Here is a 21,309-nt window from a genome sequence, read left to right as displayed (position 1 = left end):
AGTGGTAATAGCATGCAACAACAGTAACATTGCAGTCCCACGGTAGTCCCAGCTACCAAAACTTCCCGAACTACATTAACCTGATTCCCCTTTAGCCAGGGATATGTAGGAAACCTTTGAAGCAAAGGTTCGGTTAAATCTTTTTCAAAAAATGCTTCACACGGAGTACTCGGATGGGCAAAAATCGCTCACTTTATCTTTGCACGAAAACCCTTCGTGTCTTCGGGCAAAGAGGGGCAGCTGTAAGCACGTGATTTTTGCCCTATGAAAGAATTACTCCCAAAAATTCAAAATAAAATGATTTTCCTTGGTGTGCAATTTTGAGAATTTTTGTGGCATTTTGGATAATTATTTGTATTTGTCTGTGCATGTTTATTTGTTAAATTAATAAAAACAAAATACAAAAATATGTCGCATTTGCATTTAGGATTTAATTCTACAATTAGGAATAATTAAGCTTGTTTTACAAGAATGAAAATTACAAAAATATGCATCGTTTGCATTTTTAGCATTTAATGTCCAATAGTACAATTTTATGCTTAATTATTACTTAATTGTGTGTTAATTGTTATTAAAAATTAATTTGCGCTTTTATTACTTAGTTTAGTTCTATATAATAATTTAAGGATTTTTAGAATTTAGTTTTAGAAAAATAAAAGAAGAAAAGAGAGCAAAAATATAAAGAAAATCGGAATTGGGCTCTTCTTCAAATTCAAGCCACAAGCCCAAAAAATACCCAACCTTCCCCATGACCCGGTCCACTTCAAACTGGGTCGACCCAGTCCATAACCCAAATACCCCACACCCCTATCTTCCTACCTTACACTTCACAAGACAAAACAAAAAAAGAAAAAACCACAAAACCTAAAACTAAACCCATCCGCCACCCCTCTCTTCTTCTCCAAAAAACCTTCACCCCAAACCCTAGCCAACCATGGCTGCTCACCTTCACACACACGCACAACCCCTCCATCGACTGCTCTTTCCCCCGTCATCGAACCTCCATAGCCACACCAAAGGACCCCGCTGCCACTATTTCGTCTTCTCTGTCGTCGAGCTTGAGCTCGACATCTATGGCTGCTTCAAGACTACTGCTTCATCGTCATCACGTTAGCTCCCTCCTGTAGCTTCCTTTCCTTCACGTTGTCGATTGTGTCAGAAGATTCGACCTCAACGGTGATGGTCTTACCCGTCAGGGTTTTCACGAAGATCTGCATCTTCGTTATTCAATAGCAAAATGGCATTACTGTGCTTCATCTTCTTCAGTCGTTTCCCAGCAGCTCCATCACGTCCAAACAAATCCCATGGTTGTTGGTCGATGCCCCTAGCGCCTCCCTTCTGCTGCTTATGCTGCTGCCTCGTCGCCTTTGCTCCGAAACCAAGCTGCTTCTGTTGCTCCTGCTGCAGCCTCGTCGAGCAGCTGGTTCGAAACCAAACCCCATCGCCACCCTCACGTCCATACATGACCAAACAAACCAGCCACCTCCCCTCCTTCTCTTCTTCGCGAGCACCAAGGCTGTTACTTCCTCGTCGATCTCCAGCAGACCCAAACGTCTCACCTTCCATGCTGCCTCGTCAAGAAGTTGGTTGAACAACGAGACTCAACCATCTCGTTTGTTCGAGCTTTGGTCGGGGTTTGTCGAAACAGTTCATACACAGCGTGTCGAGGTTGCCATTCGAACCCAGGTTCTTTGTTTGTATTGGAGAAAATTTGTGTTCATGTATTTTTTTTTAAGTTTGTTGCTTTTGAATTTTTCAAGTGTGTTCATAAGGTCGAGTGTTTATTTTAGTTTGAATCATTCATCTTTGTTATGATGTTGTTAGATTTAATTTGAAGTTCAATTGTTTATTGAAGTTTAGTGATTTGAATCTATTTGCTTGTTATGATCAGTTGTTATGTTTGCTAAATCTGAAAGTAGGAGTGTTGTTAAAAATTGTTCAGTCAAAATAATTCCTGTTTTTATTGTTCATCATATGATTTCAGTTTGCATTTCGTTTCCGTTAATTGTGATTCATGTTGTTCCAGTTTATTTTTGTTGTTAATATTGTTGTCTCCTTGCTCATCCATTTTTGGTCTAAGTTAACCAGGAATGGTTCCCAATATGGTTAATTTATTCCCATTAATTTGAAGATGTATGATTCATCTGTGTTCATGAGATTTGTTGTTGAATTTGTTTAGAAATTGGTCATATTTGCTGTATTTTGGTTGAGATTGATTAGGTGATTGGTTATAGCTGATGGGGTAGTTTGGTAAATTGCAGTACGTTCAGGGGTAAAATGGTAATTTCAGTAAGGTCGGAGGGGTATTTCTGGAATTGAACATTTGAACAATTATTTAAGTTAAGCATGGGGACAAGACATAAATTAGTGGGGGAATAAAGTAATTCTTTATGTTAAGCATGTGGAACAAGATGTAATGGGGTGGGGTTGATATAATTGTTTAATATAATGGGGGACAAGACATAATGTAGTGGGTGGAATAATGTAATTGTTTATGTTAAGCATGAGGGGCAAGAAGTAATGGGGTGAGGTTGATATATTTATTTAATATAGTGGGGGACAAAACATGTGGGCATGGGGACAAGAGTTTAAAATAAAGAAAACATTAAGTAGTGGGGACAAAGCATGCAATTTGGGGAATATTTCGGGTTGGGGATTCAAGACAAGAGTCTTGTTATAAATAGAGTCATTTGACACATTATTAGGGGGAACACTTGAACTTGAAAGACTTACTTAGAGGGGGATTTTGGAGAGAACATTTTAGGAAGACATTTTTTTTACAAAGATAGTTTTAGAGAGGATTATTTTTGGATAGAGGAAGACATTATGAAAATCCTAAGAGAGTGTTGGAGAGCATAAAAAGAGAAAACAAAAACAAAGTGAGAAACGAGTTTAGTTTCGGGTTTAATACACGCGTGGGTTGTTGCTGTTTAGTTTGTTTACATACTTTTGGGTTTGTTCTATTGAGTTGTTCGGTTTTCTTCAAAGTTTTCTGGGCCTTGAATCTGGTCCGAATTGCTGTTGTTGGGTTGCTGTTGCGTTGCTGTGTTATTACTGCTGCTGACTCCTCCTTCTTTTCTTCTTGTACTGCCATTTCCAGGTACACATTTGTACACTCTCGGTTTGAAGCGAAATGAAGTATTAACCAAGCTTTGTTCCTGTTGAATGCCTCCTGTTTAGATTTGTGCTTGAATAGAATTTTCCTTTCTTTGTATAAAAATGTAGTTGACTGATTAATGAGTAATGAGGTTGCATATGTATAACTTTTTCATCTAATAATGTTAGTTTAAATTAATCAAAGACTAGTTAATTTGTTGTGATATTATGGTGTGTCAATCTCATGTTCTAGTATTATTAAATAATAGAATATAGAACGAAAGCAATCTTTCTTTGTACAAACTCGATTGCAATTTTCCATTCGCATTAGCCGTAAACTAATAACTAATAAGTTACGTCTTTTTTAGCATGTAATTAATCGGGAGATTTTCTTTTATTTTAGAGACGAACTTAATAGAAGAAATGTAGTCACTATAGGTTTATCCTTTTAAATAAAAATGAGACGAACCTCGCCAAATAAAACGCACAGATTGCGGGGCCCTCACAAAAATGTATGTGTTAATTACTTATAACTCGGGATAGGCCGCTTAGCGAACTCCACGGCCTTACCCAAAATAACAACACGCTAGTTTCTTTAGGACGCGTCTTAATTAATCTTACTTTCTTAAACTCGGGTGCAAATTTATGTGATCCAAATCCAAATCTCAGCGGAGTCGAAATGTGTCCCTAATCACGGGTACAATGATTGTGATGCGGTTCGAGATGCGTGTCCATGACGTTGCAAATTCCTTTTTTAAAATAAGAATGAGATGAGATGAGCCGAATAAAAAATACAAAATTCCGGGGCCCTCAGTAAATATTTGCTTTAAAATTGCTTAGACTTCGGGATGGACCGTTTAGCAAAATTTCACGGCCCTACCCAAAGTAAATGATATGCTAGTCGCTTTAGGCGCGCCTTTAATAATTTAATTTTCTTAAACTCGGGTGCACATTTATGTGACCCAAATCCAAATCTCAACGGAGTCAAAGTGTGTCGACGACCACGGGTACATTGATTGTGACGCGGTTCGAGATACATTTTCACAACGTTGCAATTCCCTGTAAAATAATAATAATAATAATAATGAAAGCGGTAAAGAGTTAAAATCTGCACATAAGCTCATAATTGTATGAAAAATCAGATAAACAAGCCGAATATGACAGTTGAGCGACCGTGCTAGAACCACGGAACTCGGGAATGCCTAACACCTTCTCCCGGGTTAACAGAATTCCTTATCCGGATTTCTGGTTCGCGGACTGTAATACAGAGTCATTCTTTTCCTCGATTCGGGATTAAATTGGTGACTTGGGACACCCTAAATCTCCCAAGTGGCGACTCTGAAATAAATAAACAAATCCCGTTTCGATTGTCCTTTAATTGGAAAAACTCCTTTACCCCTCGCGGGGGCGGAAAAAGGAGGTGTGACAGCTCTGGCGACTCTGCTGGGGAATGAAGTCTAGTCTTGTAGCTTTGGATTATTTTTTTTAAGCATTATTAGGGGGGATCAAGCAATCAAACTTTCTAGCAAGCAAACAATTCTCTGTACTGGTGTCTCTCCCCCTCGACACCGCGTTGCCTTTCTGTAATAGCTTTCATTAATGCAATCAAACTTTCTTTCATTCTCAATTCTCATTTCTATTCTCTCAATTGCTCTTGACATTGATTTTCCCGTACGACACTGACAATCTAGTCTAGCGTACGGAGGGGACTTCAGTTGGTGGACAGTAACTGCACTGACATCAGTTGCTTAGCCTTACGTTGCCATTCCAAGGAATCTCAGGAAGGCGCCGCGTAACAGGTTGCACGATCCCCTCTGCGTCCTCGTCACTGAAAGACAAGGTTCCTTTCGATATGTAATCTCGAGTCCGTTTTTCCTTTGTGATGGACACTTTGGTGTGTTTCAACATCGGTCCTTGAGGGACATCGACTCCTCCGATGATCACGTTGATAACGTGTTGAGGTTCTTCCAGTTTGGTCTGTTTGTTAGAGTCCCTATTTCTGAAATGATTCCTCAGTCACTCAGAAATTCTCGAATGCGCTCATTGTTGAATAACCGGGCTACTTCTTCTCTCAACTGTTGACAATCATCCGTTCTGTGGCCATGGGTGCCGTGATATTTACACATTTGGTTGGGATCTCTTTGGGCTAGATCAGATTGTAAAGGTCGAGGCCATTTGGTATCTTTGATGCGTCCGATAGCAGATACGATAGTAGCCGCATCAACATTAAAGTTGTATTCCGATAATCGTGGTGCTTCTTTAGGTCCGATAGGTCTGTCGAAGTTGTTCTTGCTCATGAGACCTCAAGAGATCTGACCTCGATCGCTTCTCCTTTCATTTCGCATAGAACTGCCTAGATCCACTACTTCTACAATCTCTATTATATGGCTGGTACCGATCTCTGTTTGACCTCGGTTCCCGATCAATATCTCTCTAGATTTCGTTGACGGGTCTGACAAGATAAACGGACCCGGAAGGAGCCTTAAATTGATCGTCTTTGACCCTGATATTTGATTGGTACCGATTATGCACATCAACCCAAGTAACAGCCGAGCACTCTATCAGATTCTGCTTCAACTACTGTGAAGCCACCGAGTTTCGCACATGTTACGCCCCACAATATTGCGTTGATATTACGTTCGGTAGTATTATATTACGACAATGTTATGCTCTGCAGTAATATATTACGATGATATTACCCTGTGCAGTAATATATTATGATGGTGTTACGTCCTGTAGTAATATATTACGATTGATGTTGCGTCCTGCAGTATTAATTTATGACAGTGTTGTACCCAACAGTATTACATTACGATGATGTTACGCTTCGCAGTAATAAGTTATGACGATGTTGCACCCTGTAGTAATGTACGTTGAATTTGTCGTAAGGTAATTGACATCAGTCTAAGGAAAAGATTATTTGGAGATTATAAGGATTATAAGTGATGAGTAAATTCGTGAAGGTAAGAGGGTAAGTAATATCGAAGAAAACGAATTTTGTCGAAGTTTGGCATGTTGGGGTAAAATACGGCCCGAGCTAAAATACCCGGTATTTATGAACTAGTGCCATAAAAGGTACTATATGACCATAATATAAAGGTGTATAAGGTATGCGAAAAGTGAGTAATATTTTAAATAAGTGAGAATAATTCTTAATTTTTTGGGTAACTGATTAATTACCGGGTAATGGGATATTACCTGATTAACTAATAAGAGGATAAGATTAAATCCCTCCCCCAATAAAATGTGGCAGTTGGCCACATGACTTATCTTAGTCATTTAATATGTGGCAATCAAGAACCAAGGTGAATATACACCTCCTACTTATATTAATATACACTATATCATCCAAAATAGTAGTAGTAGTCACATTACTACAATTAGAAGATTAAGAGATTGACTTCCAAACACAAAGTCTATATCGCTGCCAGAACATTGCCATCTTCAAATTCGAATGAAGATTTGATTCTAAATACTCCATTAAACCACGAGAAATCTTGCAAGGTTCCAACGAGAATTTTAGGAATCGTAGCAACGTAAAATTTTACAGGTCTAAAGGAGTACGGTGCAATCTTTTCCAAGAACATTATACGGATTTTTCCCTACTCCAGGTATGTTAAGGCTATCCCTTCTTTCTTTTGGCATGATCCATACGATATGAACGAAACGTGCAAATGCACAAATTCCATAAGTGACTCTACTCATAGAAGTAATAGAAATATCTATGTTCTTTAATTCCCATGTGTCATAATATTTTATCATCTGTTCATGGGTCTCAGAAAAATACGAAAGTTGAAAAGATGTTACTTTATGATATTGCTCAAGAGGCAAAGTGGTCTTATGACCTTCCGAATGATTTTATTAACGTACTTTTCATGCATTGCATTCATGTGCATTAACCCATGACCATATGACGTTATATACGCGTATATATGTATATGGGATATGGGAAAAGGTTACGGCGTTATATACGCACCACCACCTGATCAGCTGGTATATGATGATGATGTTGCCCACAGTGGCCGAAATATGATTCAAACGACGTTATATACGCATATATATGTAAATATGATTCAAACAGCGTTATATACGCGTATATATGTATGTATATATGTATATGGGATATGAGAAAGGTTATGGCATTATATACGCACCACCACCTGATCAGCTGGTATACGATGATGATTTTGCCCACAGTGGCCGATATGATATGATGGGATGCCCTCAGAGGCTAATGATATTATGAAATATGTACCTATGCACGACATGGCATTCATACGCATATGCATGACGTTAAAAGTAATTTATGATTTACAAAGTTATTCAGACTTACAGGTTGAGTCATGTACTCTATATGTCTTCCATATCTCTCATGTATTTATTTATGTGCCTTACATACTCAGTACATTATTCGTACTGACGTCCCTTTTGCCTGGGGACGCTGCGTTTCATGCTCGCAGGTCCCGATAGACAGGTCGAGAGCCCTCCAAGTAGGCTATCAGCTCAGCGAAAGATGTTGGTGCGCTCCATTTGCTTCGGAGTTGCTCGTTTGGTTAGTATGATTTAGACGTGTATTGTTTGGTATGGCGGGACTCTGTCCCGACCCTTATGACATTTATGTATTCTTAGAGGCTTATAGACATATGTCGTTTACGTGAAAGATTGTACGGCCTATGTTTGAGTTTATAAATGATCATGTTGGCCTATTAGGCCCGTACGCATGTGTATATGATGATGTATCAAGAAAGATACGTTACGTTGGTACTCGGTTGAGTAAGGTACCGGGTGCCCGTCCCGGCCCATCGGTTTGGGTTGTGACAACACATTGAGTGCTTGGGTAAAGGCTTGACAGCCAAATCATCAGCGATCGGCGGTAGGTCCATCCGTTCCATTTGGAATCGAGACACGAATTCTTTGAGCATTTCATTGTCCTTCTGCCTTACCTTGAAAAGGTCCGACTTCCTGGTCTCGACCTTGATGGCCCCGACGTGTGCCTTCACGAAAGAATATGCAAGCATAGCAAATGAGTTAATAGAATTAGGTGGTAAATTTGTGACACCATATCATAGCTCCCTTTGACAGGGCCTTTGATAGGGTCTCTCCGAATTTCTTTAGTAGGACAGATTCGATCTCATCATCCTCTAGATCATTCCCTTTGATGGCACATGTGTAAGAGGTGACATGCTCGTTCGGGTCGGTCGTTCCATTGTATTTAGGAATTTCGGGCATGCGAAATTTCTTAGGGATCGGCTTGGGAGCCGCGCTCGAGGGAAAAGGTTTCTGCACGAACATTTTGGAGTCCAGGCCATCAATATCGGTAGTGCTCCCGAGATTTGATCGACCATGGAATTGTAGGTTTCCACCTTCTCGCCTTGATTTTCTTCTCTCCCGACTCAATTCGTTTTATCAGTTCCTCAAGCATCTTCATGATTACAGGATTGGTCCCCGATTTTTCTCGTTCGATCTCCTTGAGACCGATTCAACTATGTGGACAACTTCCTAGGACGGCTCGGGCTCAATCCTACTCGGTGGGTGACTCTAGTTCTAGAGCTGGGCTATCGCCGTCTGTTGAGCCTACAACATTTCGAAGATGACCCGCAAGTTAATTCTGCCATCTTCATCGCAATGTGTGCTTTGAGTGGCTGATTGAACATCCTTACGGACATGTCCTCAAGATCGGTGGCCAAATTTGCATTGATGGCTACATGTGAGCTGACGTCGATTGGATCTACAGTAGGGACTCCATCGAGATTGATCGTGGGTACGTCGTTCCCTGATGTTACGTTATCATTTTCGTCGTGACGGCCGAAATCATTGTCAATGTGTAGGGATGATGACTGAGAGTCCGACATTTTGATTCTGGAATCAAAGACACTCCAAAGAACAAGTGTAAAATAGTGTGTGTTATGAAAGTTTGTATCAAATAACCACTATTGTCTTTAGCCCCACGGTGGACGCCAAACTATTTACCCTTAAAATCGGATAACAATTGAATTTATTTGCGGTTTAAGGATACATAATGTAACTTGATACAAATTGAGAAAACAAGTTAATATTGAAATAAATGAAAGAAAAGTAAATGCAAACCACACAAGTTGAACAGTCTTAGCCTTGAAGGTTGGTCAACCTCGAGTCTAAAAATGCCTCAATCGATGCCGGAATGGAATGATAAGGTAATTAAAAATAACAGTGTATTGCTTTGGAATGCATGTTACAATGTGTATTACAAATAATTAGACCCCCTTTTATATAGTAGGGGAGTCCTACTCTAGATACAATTCTATAAAATATAAAAAATCTCATGATTTGCTAACTAATTGGTCCCTCCTTGATACATGCCGAGATTTCTGCCGTGATATCCAACCGATTGCGGATATTTTGGCCTTCTGTTATTTGGTCCAATAATGTTTCCTCGATCTTGTTCGGAGTCGGGGTCGGTTCCGGAGTCATGGGCTCGATGATCTTGAAGACGTATGCTCTAGCTTCGTACCTTGGTTCGATATAATCCAGGGTCGATCTTCAACCCATCACGTTTCAATCCCGATCTGTCATGCAATAGATGAGCCCGGTTTCTACCGTATACAACAACTCCTATTAGTTTTACTGTAGAGTTATCAAAAAAAATAATTATATTGGTAGTTATCAGACCAATTTGAGAGTACGATTATTTTCGTTGCACTTATTTTTTCTGTTGCCTTTCTATAAATTCTTTTATATTCCGAAAGTCTCCTTATATGAACTTTCCTTTTAAATTTAATAAAATAAAATATATCTAAAAATCAAACCGTATTTATCGATTTCTTTAAGAAGCAGTCTATTGAATAGTTAAACTCAGCTCTAAAATTATACTAATTCAATCAATTATACTTTACTTTCAAACTAGTTGAGATTGATGATATAAATTATTTAAATATTTTGTTCTTTTTTTTTTATAAAATTATTTATATTTCGCCATATTTGGGCATTTCATCCAATTTGTAAATTTAAGGCAAATTAAAAGTTTTCCCACTTATATTTTTGCCTTAAGTTCAATTAATTTGCATGGCTTATATAGACTGTTTGCTTTTTTAGCAGAAGATAATTTGCATTGAATGTGTTTATTCTTTAGCTAATTCAATATTAATTCATAGAGATATAAATTGTTTGAGATAACTTTTCTCAATGCAATTTTAAAACTTTCTCATTTAAGTATATTTAATTTCTAAATGCCCCACTTACCCAAACCAAGTCTGGTTCTTGCTATAAATCATGAGCATTAGTCGTACCATATGCCTGGTGTGATCATTTATGATAAAGACAATATTGAGAACTGAATTATTTTAAGCAAAAACACCAATATACATTCCCATTATCATGTTGCAGCATTTCTCAAGTCTGAACCAATGCAAATAGCTGACTGGAGAAGTTTCATAGAATGTTGCTACCAATTGAATGATTTGACTATGTTACAAGGTAATTTTAGTTTGCATCTTAAACAAGATCTAGGTTTAAGTCCTTAGAAGAGTAAAATTGATCGTGCCAAGTTTTTCTTCTGCTAACGATGTTTCTGTTAACAGGAAGAATTTGCTCTACATTGTCATGACCAAGGTACACGAGGGCATAGAAACTTCTTAGAAAATGATACTTTAGCAAATTCCTTACAAACAAAAAATGGTAACCTAATAGCAGGGAAGACACCGTGAATAAAAGTACTGATTCCACTGTTCCATTGCCAATCATGCATCAATGAATCTGATGTTAAAGCTATCGGGGTGAATCTGCCACACATTTAAGGCTGCATATTCTTCCAAACATTCCTTTAGTTGAGCTTCAGTGTATCCCTGTTCCAAGATAATCAACATATCAGAGGCGAGAAAACCCATAGCAAAACAATCACCAATTCAAAGCAAACAGATATTAAAAAAAAGTCAAAGGAGAAAACAAAGAATCAAGTGAGGTAGCCTCAAAAATTATTTGATAAAGCTAGATATACATCCCAACTAATCTTTGCTGAGTATGAGTGAAGAAGCTACATCAATCTCTTTGTTCACCATAAGAGGACTCCCTGTGAATAATTTTGGGGATATACTGGTAGTCTAGCAATAGCCAGATTGAGCTATTTAATCTGATTTATTCTTTCCTTTTCTCTCTTTTGTATGGGGGAATGACAAGGTGGCTGGAGGGAAGTTCAGAACTAGCATACTTTGAATTTGCACCAAGCAAAACTTTTGCAAATAGCAAAAGGATGTTCTAACAAAGGCGCCATATTTATCATTCTGCATGCTTCCTTCCCGAAAGTATGAAAAGTCAATGCAGTGGTACCACCACTTCATTGAGAAATCATAGCACAAACAATTTGACTAGCTTAACAGATCATGTTCTTTTCTGTTTTAATCACAACTATCCACCATTGTTTTTTTATCAACTATATCATCAGATAATGTATAAGTGTGAAATGTAACATGTACATTAGATCCAAGTATATATCAAGCTACCAACTAGGGTAGTGCTTCCAGCCTGATCTGCATAAATTACCCACAAACTAACCTTTCTGGAAATCCAGTTCAGAGCCTGGGCGTAGCTTAGTTCCAGCCTGTTCATCCTAGCAGCCTCATCACGCAAAATTGAATAAATGTCAGATATTGCATCCAGACCAGATTTTTGCCTATCATCTGAATACAAGGAGAACTTCGACATCTGCATTAGCCGAAGAGCCTCATCCACATCACTTTGAGCAACTTTTTCTGAGAAACGTAGTCTGGCTAGTGCCTATTTTAACACAGTAAAATGTCATCAACAAAGTGTAAAAGGCAGCAATTAAAGAGGAGGCGATGTTATGAAATTCATTTGATTAATTTCCCGTTATCATTGTCTATTTGACCTCATAATTATAAGGAGACCAAACTATATTTACAACTTATTATCACCACTTGAGTTGTAGAACATATGATCAGGACAGGTAGGTTCAGAATTGTCTTGGAAAGTAAAGCCTTATATTTTCAAGGACCCATATTGTCCTACTGATAGCTAGCCCCAATTTCTGCTTTTTAGCCTGGGGAGAAAACAAGAAAACTTCATCCCTCTTTTTCTTCCACCTGGCACTTGCCAACTGTCACACTTGATTCAGTAAAAGTTCCCATTTTCAAGTGAGAGTTGAAGAAAGAAAAATAGTTCCAACTCTTACTATGATGCAATTAGATACTTTACTCTGGAAATTGATGCAGAAACTTACAGCTGATATTCTCAGGATGCTTAGCAGTGTTCTGACCGTTGTATAAGAGTGAGGAGTGTTGGATTTTGCTTCTTCTTGCCTAATACTAGAATATGCACCAGCAATATAATCCCCTAGCTCCTCTGGGCAAGAGGGAGACAACCTCCTAGCAGCTGAAATATAAGCCCTGAAAAAATAAGGATGTAGGTTGCTATGTCAATTCTAAGTCTCACTAATAACTAGTTAAGAGAGATTTTCTCTCGGAGGTTAAAACACTAGAAAGGTATTCTTGTATTTACCGAAGCACGGATGGTTCAAGTGGAGTGAACCCGAGAGCAGGAGATTCTCTGTTCTGATGCACATAAACAATGTGTCTAGCCATCTCAAGATCGGCATCCATATCTGCTCGATCTAAGATTAGCCATAAAAGATCAAACCTTGATAGAAGAGCTGGAGGAAGATTAATATTTTCAGCTGGCGTCCTTCTCATATCATATCTTCCCCTAAAAATGTTTTGAACAAAAATAGTGAGTGTTTTTAAAGTTTGTGAATTCCCAGTCAGCTGCCACCAAAAATAAATTGGATGACCATCTATTCAAAATTTAGCATAGTTTTACATACAGGGAAGGTCAAACTTCAGAGTAGGGGAAATAATATGTTTACCAGGCAGGATTAGCAGCAGCAAGCACTGCAGTCCTTGCATTCAGAGATGTAGTGATCCCAGCCTTTGCAATGCTAACAGTCTGCTGCTCCATTACTTCATGAATAGCTGTTCTATCAGACTCATCCATCTTGTCGAATTCATCAATAGCACATATACCCATATCTGCCAATACCTGAGAAGAAACATTGTCCCAGAACACTTAGGAAATAGATGATTTTGAGATCAACAATGTGAGGATACTGCATCACTGAAAGATACCTGATACAGTCCAAACTCCTAATGCACATTGCACATACTATGATGTTGTACAAAACTAGATGCAGTAGAGGAAAAAAAAGTAATTTGTTCTCACCAGTGCTCCGCCTTCAAGAACCATCTCATTAGTTACTGGATCTTTCTGAACAGCAGCAGTTAGACCAACTCCACTGCTTCCCTTACCAGTTGTGTAGACACCTCTTGGTGCAACATTGATTATGTGTTTGAGAAGCTGACTTTTTGCTACCCCAGGATCACCCATCAAACATATATGCAAATCTCCTCTGATCTGATTTTTTATCATAAAAGACAAATCATATTTTCTTAATCTCAGGAGATAGTCAGAAGATGAATTTCAATTTAGGCAGGCTGGAGCAGTTACCTTCATACCATCCTTCAACTTCCTATGAGGAGCACCTACTAGAAGAAGAAGAAGAGCTTTCTTAATATCCTCATGCCCAAAAATTTCTGGAGCCAAGGAACGAGACAACTTGTTATATATATCTCCATCCTCAGCTAACCGTGCAATCTGCTCTTCCTCATCTCCTCTAAGTTCATAACTGCATTCAAAACACATTGATCATATCTTCATTATTAAATTTTTTAGCAAGTATAAAAACTTTAATCTTCCATTTCGGTAGTGAACAAGTAAATGTATCTTTCTGAGAAAAGGGTTATGTGTAGCAAGTTACTACCCTAACATTCTAAATAGGAACCCAGAAAAGAGATAAATTTGATCTAAAGAAGTCTGAACCTATTCCAAACATAGTATATCAACAACATTTAAAGAGAAAAAGTAATAAAGAAACAGGCTAAATTACAAGATTTCAAATTTTGGATTTAAGGCTTTAAGCTGAATGTGGAATCAAAGTTTGACTCCTCAATGTGCTAAAAGTAGATTTGATCCTTTCAAGAAAAATCTGATACATTTTTCATTCAGTTAAGCTTTCAGTTGCTAGTACAAGACAGAATTCATCTCGAAAAGGACTACTAGCAGAACAGGAAGACGAAGAAGTTCAGTAGAAGAGGAGAAAAATAACAATGGCTTACTCTTCATATTTTTTCTTGAAGTGGGTAACAGACATCGCTTCCAAGTAAGTATCTGCAATTAAGCCAGCTCGCATAGCTCTAAATCCAGTGTAAGGCATAGGCAGAAAAATGCCTGACATTTCCACAACATCACCAGGAGATACCTGCAATTTTTAGAAAAGCGGCAGCATATGTTACACTTAAGTTGGTAGTAAAAGCTTTAGAGGAACCCCTATAAGAAGATGCTCACCGTGAGCTTTAGGTTTGTAGTAATTATTTGATATCACAGATTAACTCAATCTAAAAAAATCAGTTCACTGTTCTTATCATTTACTGCACCGAGACATACGTCTAGACAAGCTCCTTTCAAATACAACTTTAGAAGAAGAAACAAACGACAAAGATCACGAACCTTCCTTGTAAGTTCTCCTCTGAAATGCACAGTCATTGTTCTGGGAATGTGACCTTTGGGGACATGTTCAGCCAACTCTTGAATTTTGGCCTGATTCAATTTCAAGAATGTAAAACAACAGTGCTACAGGTTTGACATTGTGATCAAACTTTAATGCAAAAAACAAACCTCTTGAAACTTCAAAAACTTTGATGCCCTAAGTTGAAGGATGAGGTTCCCTTTTGCTTTATTTACATCGCAGCGTTTGGATGGGCACTCAAACAGAGGCATGAATACTCTAGCAGTTACTTCCTGTTCATCAAGTGAATTAAGATAGGCGCATTAGATCTAAAGCAATGTAGCTTTGACGTGTTAATTAACATTGTCGTGGCTCAATTTAAGGTTAGCATTGTGGCGCAATTGCATTTAGCATGTCAAAGTATTGAGAAATTAAGTTACAGATAAGCTTAAATAAAATTCATACCTGATAGATTTCAAAACCACATTCTTCACATGTATATACAGCCACCTGCATCAGCGGCTTGACATCTGAACAGCGTGTCACAATACCAGATGTCCTTACAAGCTGTCCAATATATGAAGCCTTGACTTCCCGAATTGTAAATGGCCGACCTTTTGGAGATGCTTTGACGTACACTTCACTGGATTCAACAAAGACAAACAGTTAGGTGGATACCTCATTCTGAATTTCCACCCACAAGCTGTCTTTAAGCTTAAGTTAAAGGACAAGCTGTTTTCGCCTGGGAACTTGACTGCCTAGTGTACTAAAACAAACAAATGATCATGCATATCATCATGTTGTTTCGAGATGAACTAAACAAGTCCATCTAATTCATGGCATACAGTTAACAAAACTTGTACTCTTAACAATGCTGAGAGAGAGAACAACAGATATTTATACGCAGAGAAAAGAGATAGCAAATCAATCCATAAAGTTAGATCCTTGAGGATAATTTTATGCTGCTTACTAGAATCGCTTGATCTCAGGGGGCATCTTTTGTTTTGGATCAGAACCATCAGTGTTCTCAGTTCCTTCCTCCGATCGCTGGGTCATCAAAATATCATGATCATCGTCTGGAATTGCCTCCGTTGGCTCTGGCATGAGCTCATCAATGGCACTTGCTATTATTTCAATATATCTTCGAGTATTCTCGGCGATTCTACGTAGAAACTCCTCATCCAAATCCTTGTACTTAAAGAGAAGTGAAAATGCAGTCTAAGAGCTACGTACTTCAAAAGAAAAGACAAAAAGTGTAAAGTCCAAAAATCTACAACAAAAGATTAATACAGAGGTAGTGGACCTTACATTAGCCAAGTCTTCGAGCTCAATCTCAATAGCCTTGATTTTACGATTAGCAACATCTTGCTAAGTAAAAACAGAAATTGAGAACAGTTAGCAAGTGTGTTCCATTGAGGCCAAAAAAGCACATTTTTTGGACGAATATATTCACTAAAATGGAAGCAGTGTTTTTCAACTGAAAAACAGCGATGGACTGAAAATGAAAGGAACTCACCAGAATGTTCATGTATTTGGCTTCACCATTAGAATCAGCAAAGTTTGACAGAAAATCTTTCGCCAGATCTGTAAATGAAAAACGATTAATTACAACAAAAGATAATTTGATCAGAACCTAAAGGCAGATCAAGAATTTGAAACCACTCGATGCAGTCGCACACACACACACACACAGAGACGAGCTCTAGGAATGAGGTCGAAGCTGAGACGAGTCTCTGTGTGTGCGTGAGAGAAGGGGGGGGGACCTCTTACCTTTGTCGCGGTTGTAATCAAAGTCCATTGTGTTTGGAGGGAAGCAGAGAGAGAAGCGAGAACAGTTGGAGAAAAATGAGGGTTTGAGGGGTAGGGTTTGGAGGAAATTGATAGACACTGGGATTTTGGCGGCAAAACTGTGCAGGTGTTTTGGCGGGAAAGACTGAGCTAGGTTATGCTCGCCTGCGCTACGGCCTACGGTGTACGTCTACACCAGACCCAAACAAAAAAAAAAAAAAGAGAAGACCAGACGAAATGGTATCAGTGATTACTGATTATTGATTAAGCACTCGTCTGACCATTAGATTTGGGCAATTTTTTTATTTAAAAAAAAATTACAAACATTATTTGTTCATGGAATATGATTAGTTTTTAAATTTTTATTTCAAGTTTCTAAAATCTAGTTTAGGGTAGTTTTTTTGTGAATTTTTTTTTTCATTCACAAAGCTCCAACTTTTTCAATAAAATGCATGTCCAAACAAAACTTCAACTTCCAAAATTTATTTTTCAGCACAACTTTAAAAATTATATTTTCAAGTTTTCAGCAAATCTATGTCCAAACGCTAGCTAAGTGGACTCTTATGGAAAATTGAAAATAATTTCTTTGTGGTTTTTGCTCTTAATTGTTTGAAGGTATTAAAGAAGTTAAGAAGATGTCATAGTATTAAAATTTAAAATAACGCAACATAGTACTAGTAGTTAATGTTGCACTCCATGTTGCATACAGTATAATTTATCATTTTTTCGCATTTGAACATTAATTACATTATAGATCAACTAAATGTTAAGTATATTTTCATATTTTAATTCATTTCTGATTTTCATTAGTTTCTAAGAATGTGATACTTATTAGTATACTCGTAGAATGAATGTATTCATATTAAATTTTACTCTAGTTACTGGTCAACTTGATTTGGGAAGCCTGAAGTGCCAAAAGTTTTAAGAAGATAAATCTACTTAAATCGTGGGAAGGAAAATATATTATTAGAAAATATATCAACTTCTTAAGTCGAATGAAAATACGGATGGACCATCATTTGATGAACTTCAATATGATGAATTATATCAGAACTGATATCAATCTGATAAATAAATATAAACTGAGCTTAAATGACAAGTGTAATCACGTGATTTTTGCCCTATATGAGAAATATTCCCAAAAAATGCAAAATAAAATGATTTTCCTTGGTGTGCAATTTTGAGTATTTTTGTGACATTTTTGGATTATTATTTGTATTTGTCTGTGTTTGTTTATTTGCTAAATTAATAAAAAATACAAAAATATGTCGCATTTGCATGTAGGATTTAATTCTATAATTGTTAGTAATTAAATTAGTTTTACAAAAATTAAAGTTACAAAAAAATATGCATCTTTTGCATTTTTAGCATTTAATGTCCAACTGAACAATTTTATGCTTAATTATTACTTGATTGTGCGTTAATTGTTATTGGTAGTTAATTTGCGCTTTTATAACTTAATTTAGTTCTTAATAATAATTTAAGTATTTTTATAATTTAGTTTTAGAAAATAAAAGAAGAAAAGATAACAAAAATACAAATAAAAATCGGATTGAGCCACTTCTTCAATTTTCAACCCCAGGCCCAAACAATTGTCCACGACCCAGTCCACTTCACACGGGTCGACCCGGTCCGCCTCATTAACCCAACACCCCTCTTCATTCAATAAACAAAACAAAAGAAAAAACAAAAAGAACAAAAAATCCTAAAAACCTAAAACTAACTACCCGCCCCCCTCCATCTTCTTTCTCTCCCAAAACCTTCATCCCAAGCCATCCATGGCTGCTTTCCATGGCTGCCCTCGACCCCACTCCCTCACGTCCAAACGCCACTCACAAACAGTTCGTCTGCGTCGTCACTTCGTCTTCTTCGTCCTTCGTCAAGCTCGAGTTCGAGCTCGACGTCCATGGCTGCCCTCACCCTCGTCGTCACCACCAAGCTCACGTCAAACCCCCAGCTCCCCGCCACCACTTAACAACCAGTCAAGACCACCCCCCGCACTCCCCAGCAGCGAACCAAACACCACCATCATCCACCACGAACAAAGCTCCAGCCATCGCCACCACCAAGCGACCCTTCCGGCGATCCACTATAACCCGTCACTGCCCGACGTCCAGTCCCCCCCCCCAGCTGCTGCTTCTTCACCTCCAAACAGACCTCGTCGACCATTGTTGCTGCGTCGATTGCCTCCCCGTCGTCACCACCGTTACGCCCAGTCGTTTCCATGGCCAAGCTCGTCAACCAGTCGTTTTGGCTGTGTTGTTGCTGCCTCAACGAACAGCTGCTTCTCTCTCTAAGTTGCTGCCTCACTTTCATCTTCTTCGTCGTCTGCTTCAAGCTCGCGCTGTTGCTTCATCGTCCACCATTTCGTTCAGTTGAGTTTTAGTCGAGGTCGTTGAGCGTAGTTTTGAGTTCGCCAAGTTTACAAGGAAGTCGAGTTCATCGTTGAGTTCGTCGTTGAGTCCGGGCAGATTTATTCCCATCTGAGGTTCATTGAAACAGTCCATACAATCGAATCCGTCGTTTTTCATCTCCGGTTAGTAGTTTTTTTAAGTTTTATTTTGTCCGTATTTTGTTTTGATATTTTCGAATCTAAAATCAACAAATGTTTGTGTTGTTTATCGTTTGAATTAATTTTTAGTTCATGTTCATGTGTTGTTTGTTGAATTAATTTTCAGATTCCAAATGAAAGATTAATTAATTGTTTTTCATGTTTATTTCATGTTTGTATTGTTGTTTAAGTGAATATTTGTTAGTTTAATGTTGTTAGATTCAAATTGAAATTTAATTAATTATTTCTTCAATTTGTTTCATGTTATGAATTTTCCAGAAAATATTAATGTTGTTTGAATCGTTAGAGTCCGTAATGTTTGTTGCTTAAAAATAGATTTAATCCATGTTCATCTTTGTTTGAAGTTCATATGTAAATTCAGTGATTTAATGTGAGTTTATGTTTGTTTGTGATTTGTTAATTTAATTTGAATCATGCATATTGTTGTTTGTATTGTTGTCTCTTTGTTCATCCATTGATGGTCTAAATTAACCAGGATTGGTTCCCAATATGGTTGATTTATTTCCATTAATTTGGAGTTTGTGTTGTTCATCATGTTCATATGATTTGTTGTTGAAGATTGTTGAGAAATTGGTCATCTTGACTATATTTTGGTTGAGTTATGATTAATTGTTTGTTTAGAGCTGAGGGGTAGTTTTGGTAAATTGCATTGCATTCAGGGGTAGAATGGTAATTGCAATAGGGTCGGAGGGGTAGTTTAGGAATTGTACATTTTGTAGTTGTTTATTTGAAGCATGAGGGACAAAATGAAATGGGGTGGGTTGTGATATGGTTATTTAATATAAAGGGGGGACAAGACAAAATTTAGTGGGGGGAATCTTGCATTATTTTATGTTAGGCATGGGGGACAAAATATAATGGGGTGGTGTGATATGTTTATTTAATGTAATGGGGATGAGTGGGAAGATAATGGGTTTGGTAGAGAAAATGGGTTGATTTTAATTGATTAAAAGATTTATGGGATGAGATATAAGTAGAAGTCTTGAAATCAGATAGAGGGACAGACAAAAAAAAGAAGAAGAGAGATTAGAGAAAAAAAGGAGCTGAACATTTATTCCGAAAAAATATTGAAACTCTCAAGAAAAGAAAAAAAACCTACAAAGAAAATAAAAAAAAAAGTTGAAAATTAGAAGAGAAAGTAGTACACACCTGACAAATATTCTGGTATACAGGTGTAGAAATTAAGGGTTGAAGATTAACTAGCCTTTCAAAAATCTGAAAATTTCCCTTGGTTTCTGTTCGTTATTTTCGGCATTCCTGGATTTTATTTTGAATTTTTCAAATCTGTCACTGGGATTTTCGTTGACTGGTTATTGCTGGTTATTGTTGTTGTTGCTGTGTTACGTATTACGTTGCCGACTTTCTTCTTCTTATATTGACAATATCAGGTACACAACTGTAATTTTGGCATTTTGTAAGCTGAAATGAAGAATGGAGTGTTAAATTTTTAATTTAGTTTAATTTTTTTTTTGTATTGTATTTAGGTTATTCATGTATTATTATTCTGTAAATCACTGTCATTTGGCATAACTAGGCATATTATAGCGACATATTAAATAACGCCTTAACCAGATTATTAGGAAATATATTTAAGCCTGATTATTAATTAAAACTGTTTAATAATAAAAAATAGAAGAAATAACGTAAAAAATGGCGTTATTGAATCAGTTTGGCAAAAATTGACTAAGTTCCTTATTCATAAGGTTTTTCGTCAACGATAAGTTAATCGGAATCATGTAGTTAATTTCAGTTAAAACATGAATTAGTTTGTGAATCAAGTATTAGGACATGATGTGAATTAAAACAAAGTTAGTTAAGGTTAAATTGTTTAAATTTTTTAGAAATATGGTTTAGTAATCAAGTTTTTTTTCTTTCAATTTTCAGTATTTGTAAATAATTAGTTTCAATAAGCTTAAGTCTTACTAACAATTTGAATTTTAATCCAACTATGGGATAATTAGTTTTTTTTTTATTTTATTTTTTTTATTTTATTTTTGACTATTCCATGTTGTATTTATGATTATAATTTTTATTACTTTCTGTTAATATTTGTTTTTCTCTTCTATTTAATATGTTATTTTCAAGAATGTAGATATTGATTTTATATTTATAGACAAACTTAGTAATAATAAAAAGGTAGTCATTAAAGGATATTCTTAAAATAAGGAAGGATTTCGCTAAAAATAAATAGATGTAAATAATACAAAAATTTACAGGATTCTCCAATCTCATTTATTTATTTAATTATTTTTAAAAAAATTACTTAGAATTTGGGATGGATTGTTTAGTGAATTTCACTTCCTTC

General features: G+C 37.0%; 1 protein-coding gene across 1 annotated transcript; it reads right to left on the bottom strand.

Annotated features, from left to right (window-relative positions):
* Positions 1–10,639: 10,639 nt before the first annotated feature.
* Positions 10,640–16,537, bottom strand: LOC107795499 (DNA replication licensing factor MCM7). The gene is made up of 15 exons (XM_016618159.2): positions 16,415–16,537; positions 16,161–16,228; positions 15,953–16,012; positions 15,615–15,838; positions 15,110–15,287; positions 14,815–14,937; positions 14,647–14,736; positions 14,256–14,398; positions 13,588–13,765; positions 13,303–13,494; positions 12,950–13,122; positions 12,586–12,789; positions 12,308–12,473; positions 11,623–11,844; positions 10,640–10,916 (listed from the first exon to the last, which is right to left on the bottom strand). The coding sequence occupies exons 1-15, from the start codon at positions 16,440–16,442 to the stop codon at positions 10,812–10,814; spliced, it is 2,154 nt and encodes a 717-aa protein (XP_016473645.1). The 5' UTR covers positions 16,443–16,537; the 3' UTR covers positions 10,640–10,811.
* Between the last annotated feature and the right edge of the window lie 4,772 nt (positions 16,538–21,309).

This window comes from Nicotiana tabacum, chromosome 22 (assembly GCF_000715075.1).
Source record: "Nicotiana tabacum cultivar K326 chromosome 22, ASM71507v2, whole genome shotgun sequence".
Taxonomy (NCBI): Eukaryota; Viridiplantae; Streptophyta; class Magnoliopsida; order Solanales; family Solanaceae; genus Nicotiana; species Nicotiana tabacum.
The sequence above is the reverse complement of the archived record's forward strand: the minus strand, read 5'-3'. Positions and strand labels throughout refer to the sequence as shown.

Bases quoted from the DNA above. Each gene is read 5' to 3' on its own strand.
- LOC107795499 (XM_016618159.2), bottom strand. From the start codon at position 16,442: ATGGACTTTGATTACAACCGCGACAAAG. The intron at 12,474-12,585 runs GTAAATACAAGA...TTATTTTTTCAG, and splicing joins CTTGAACCATCCGTGCTTCG to GGCTTATATTTCAGCTGCTA. The intron at 11,845-12,307 runs GTAAGTTTCTGC...GTGTTAAAATAG, and splicing joins GCATCCTGAGAATATCAGCT to GCACTAGCCAGACTACGTTT.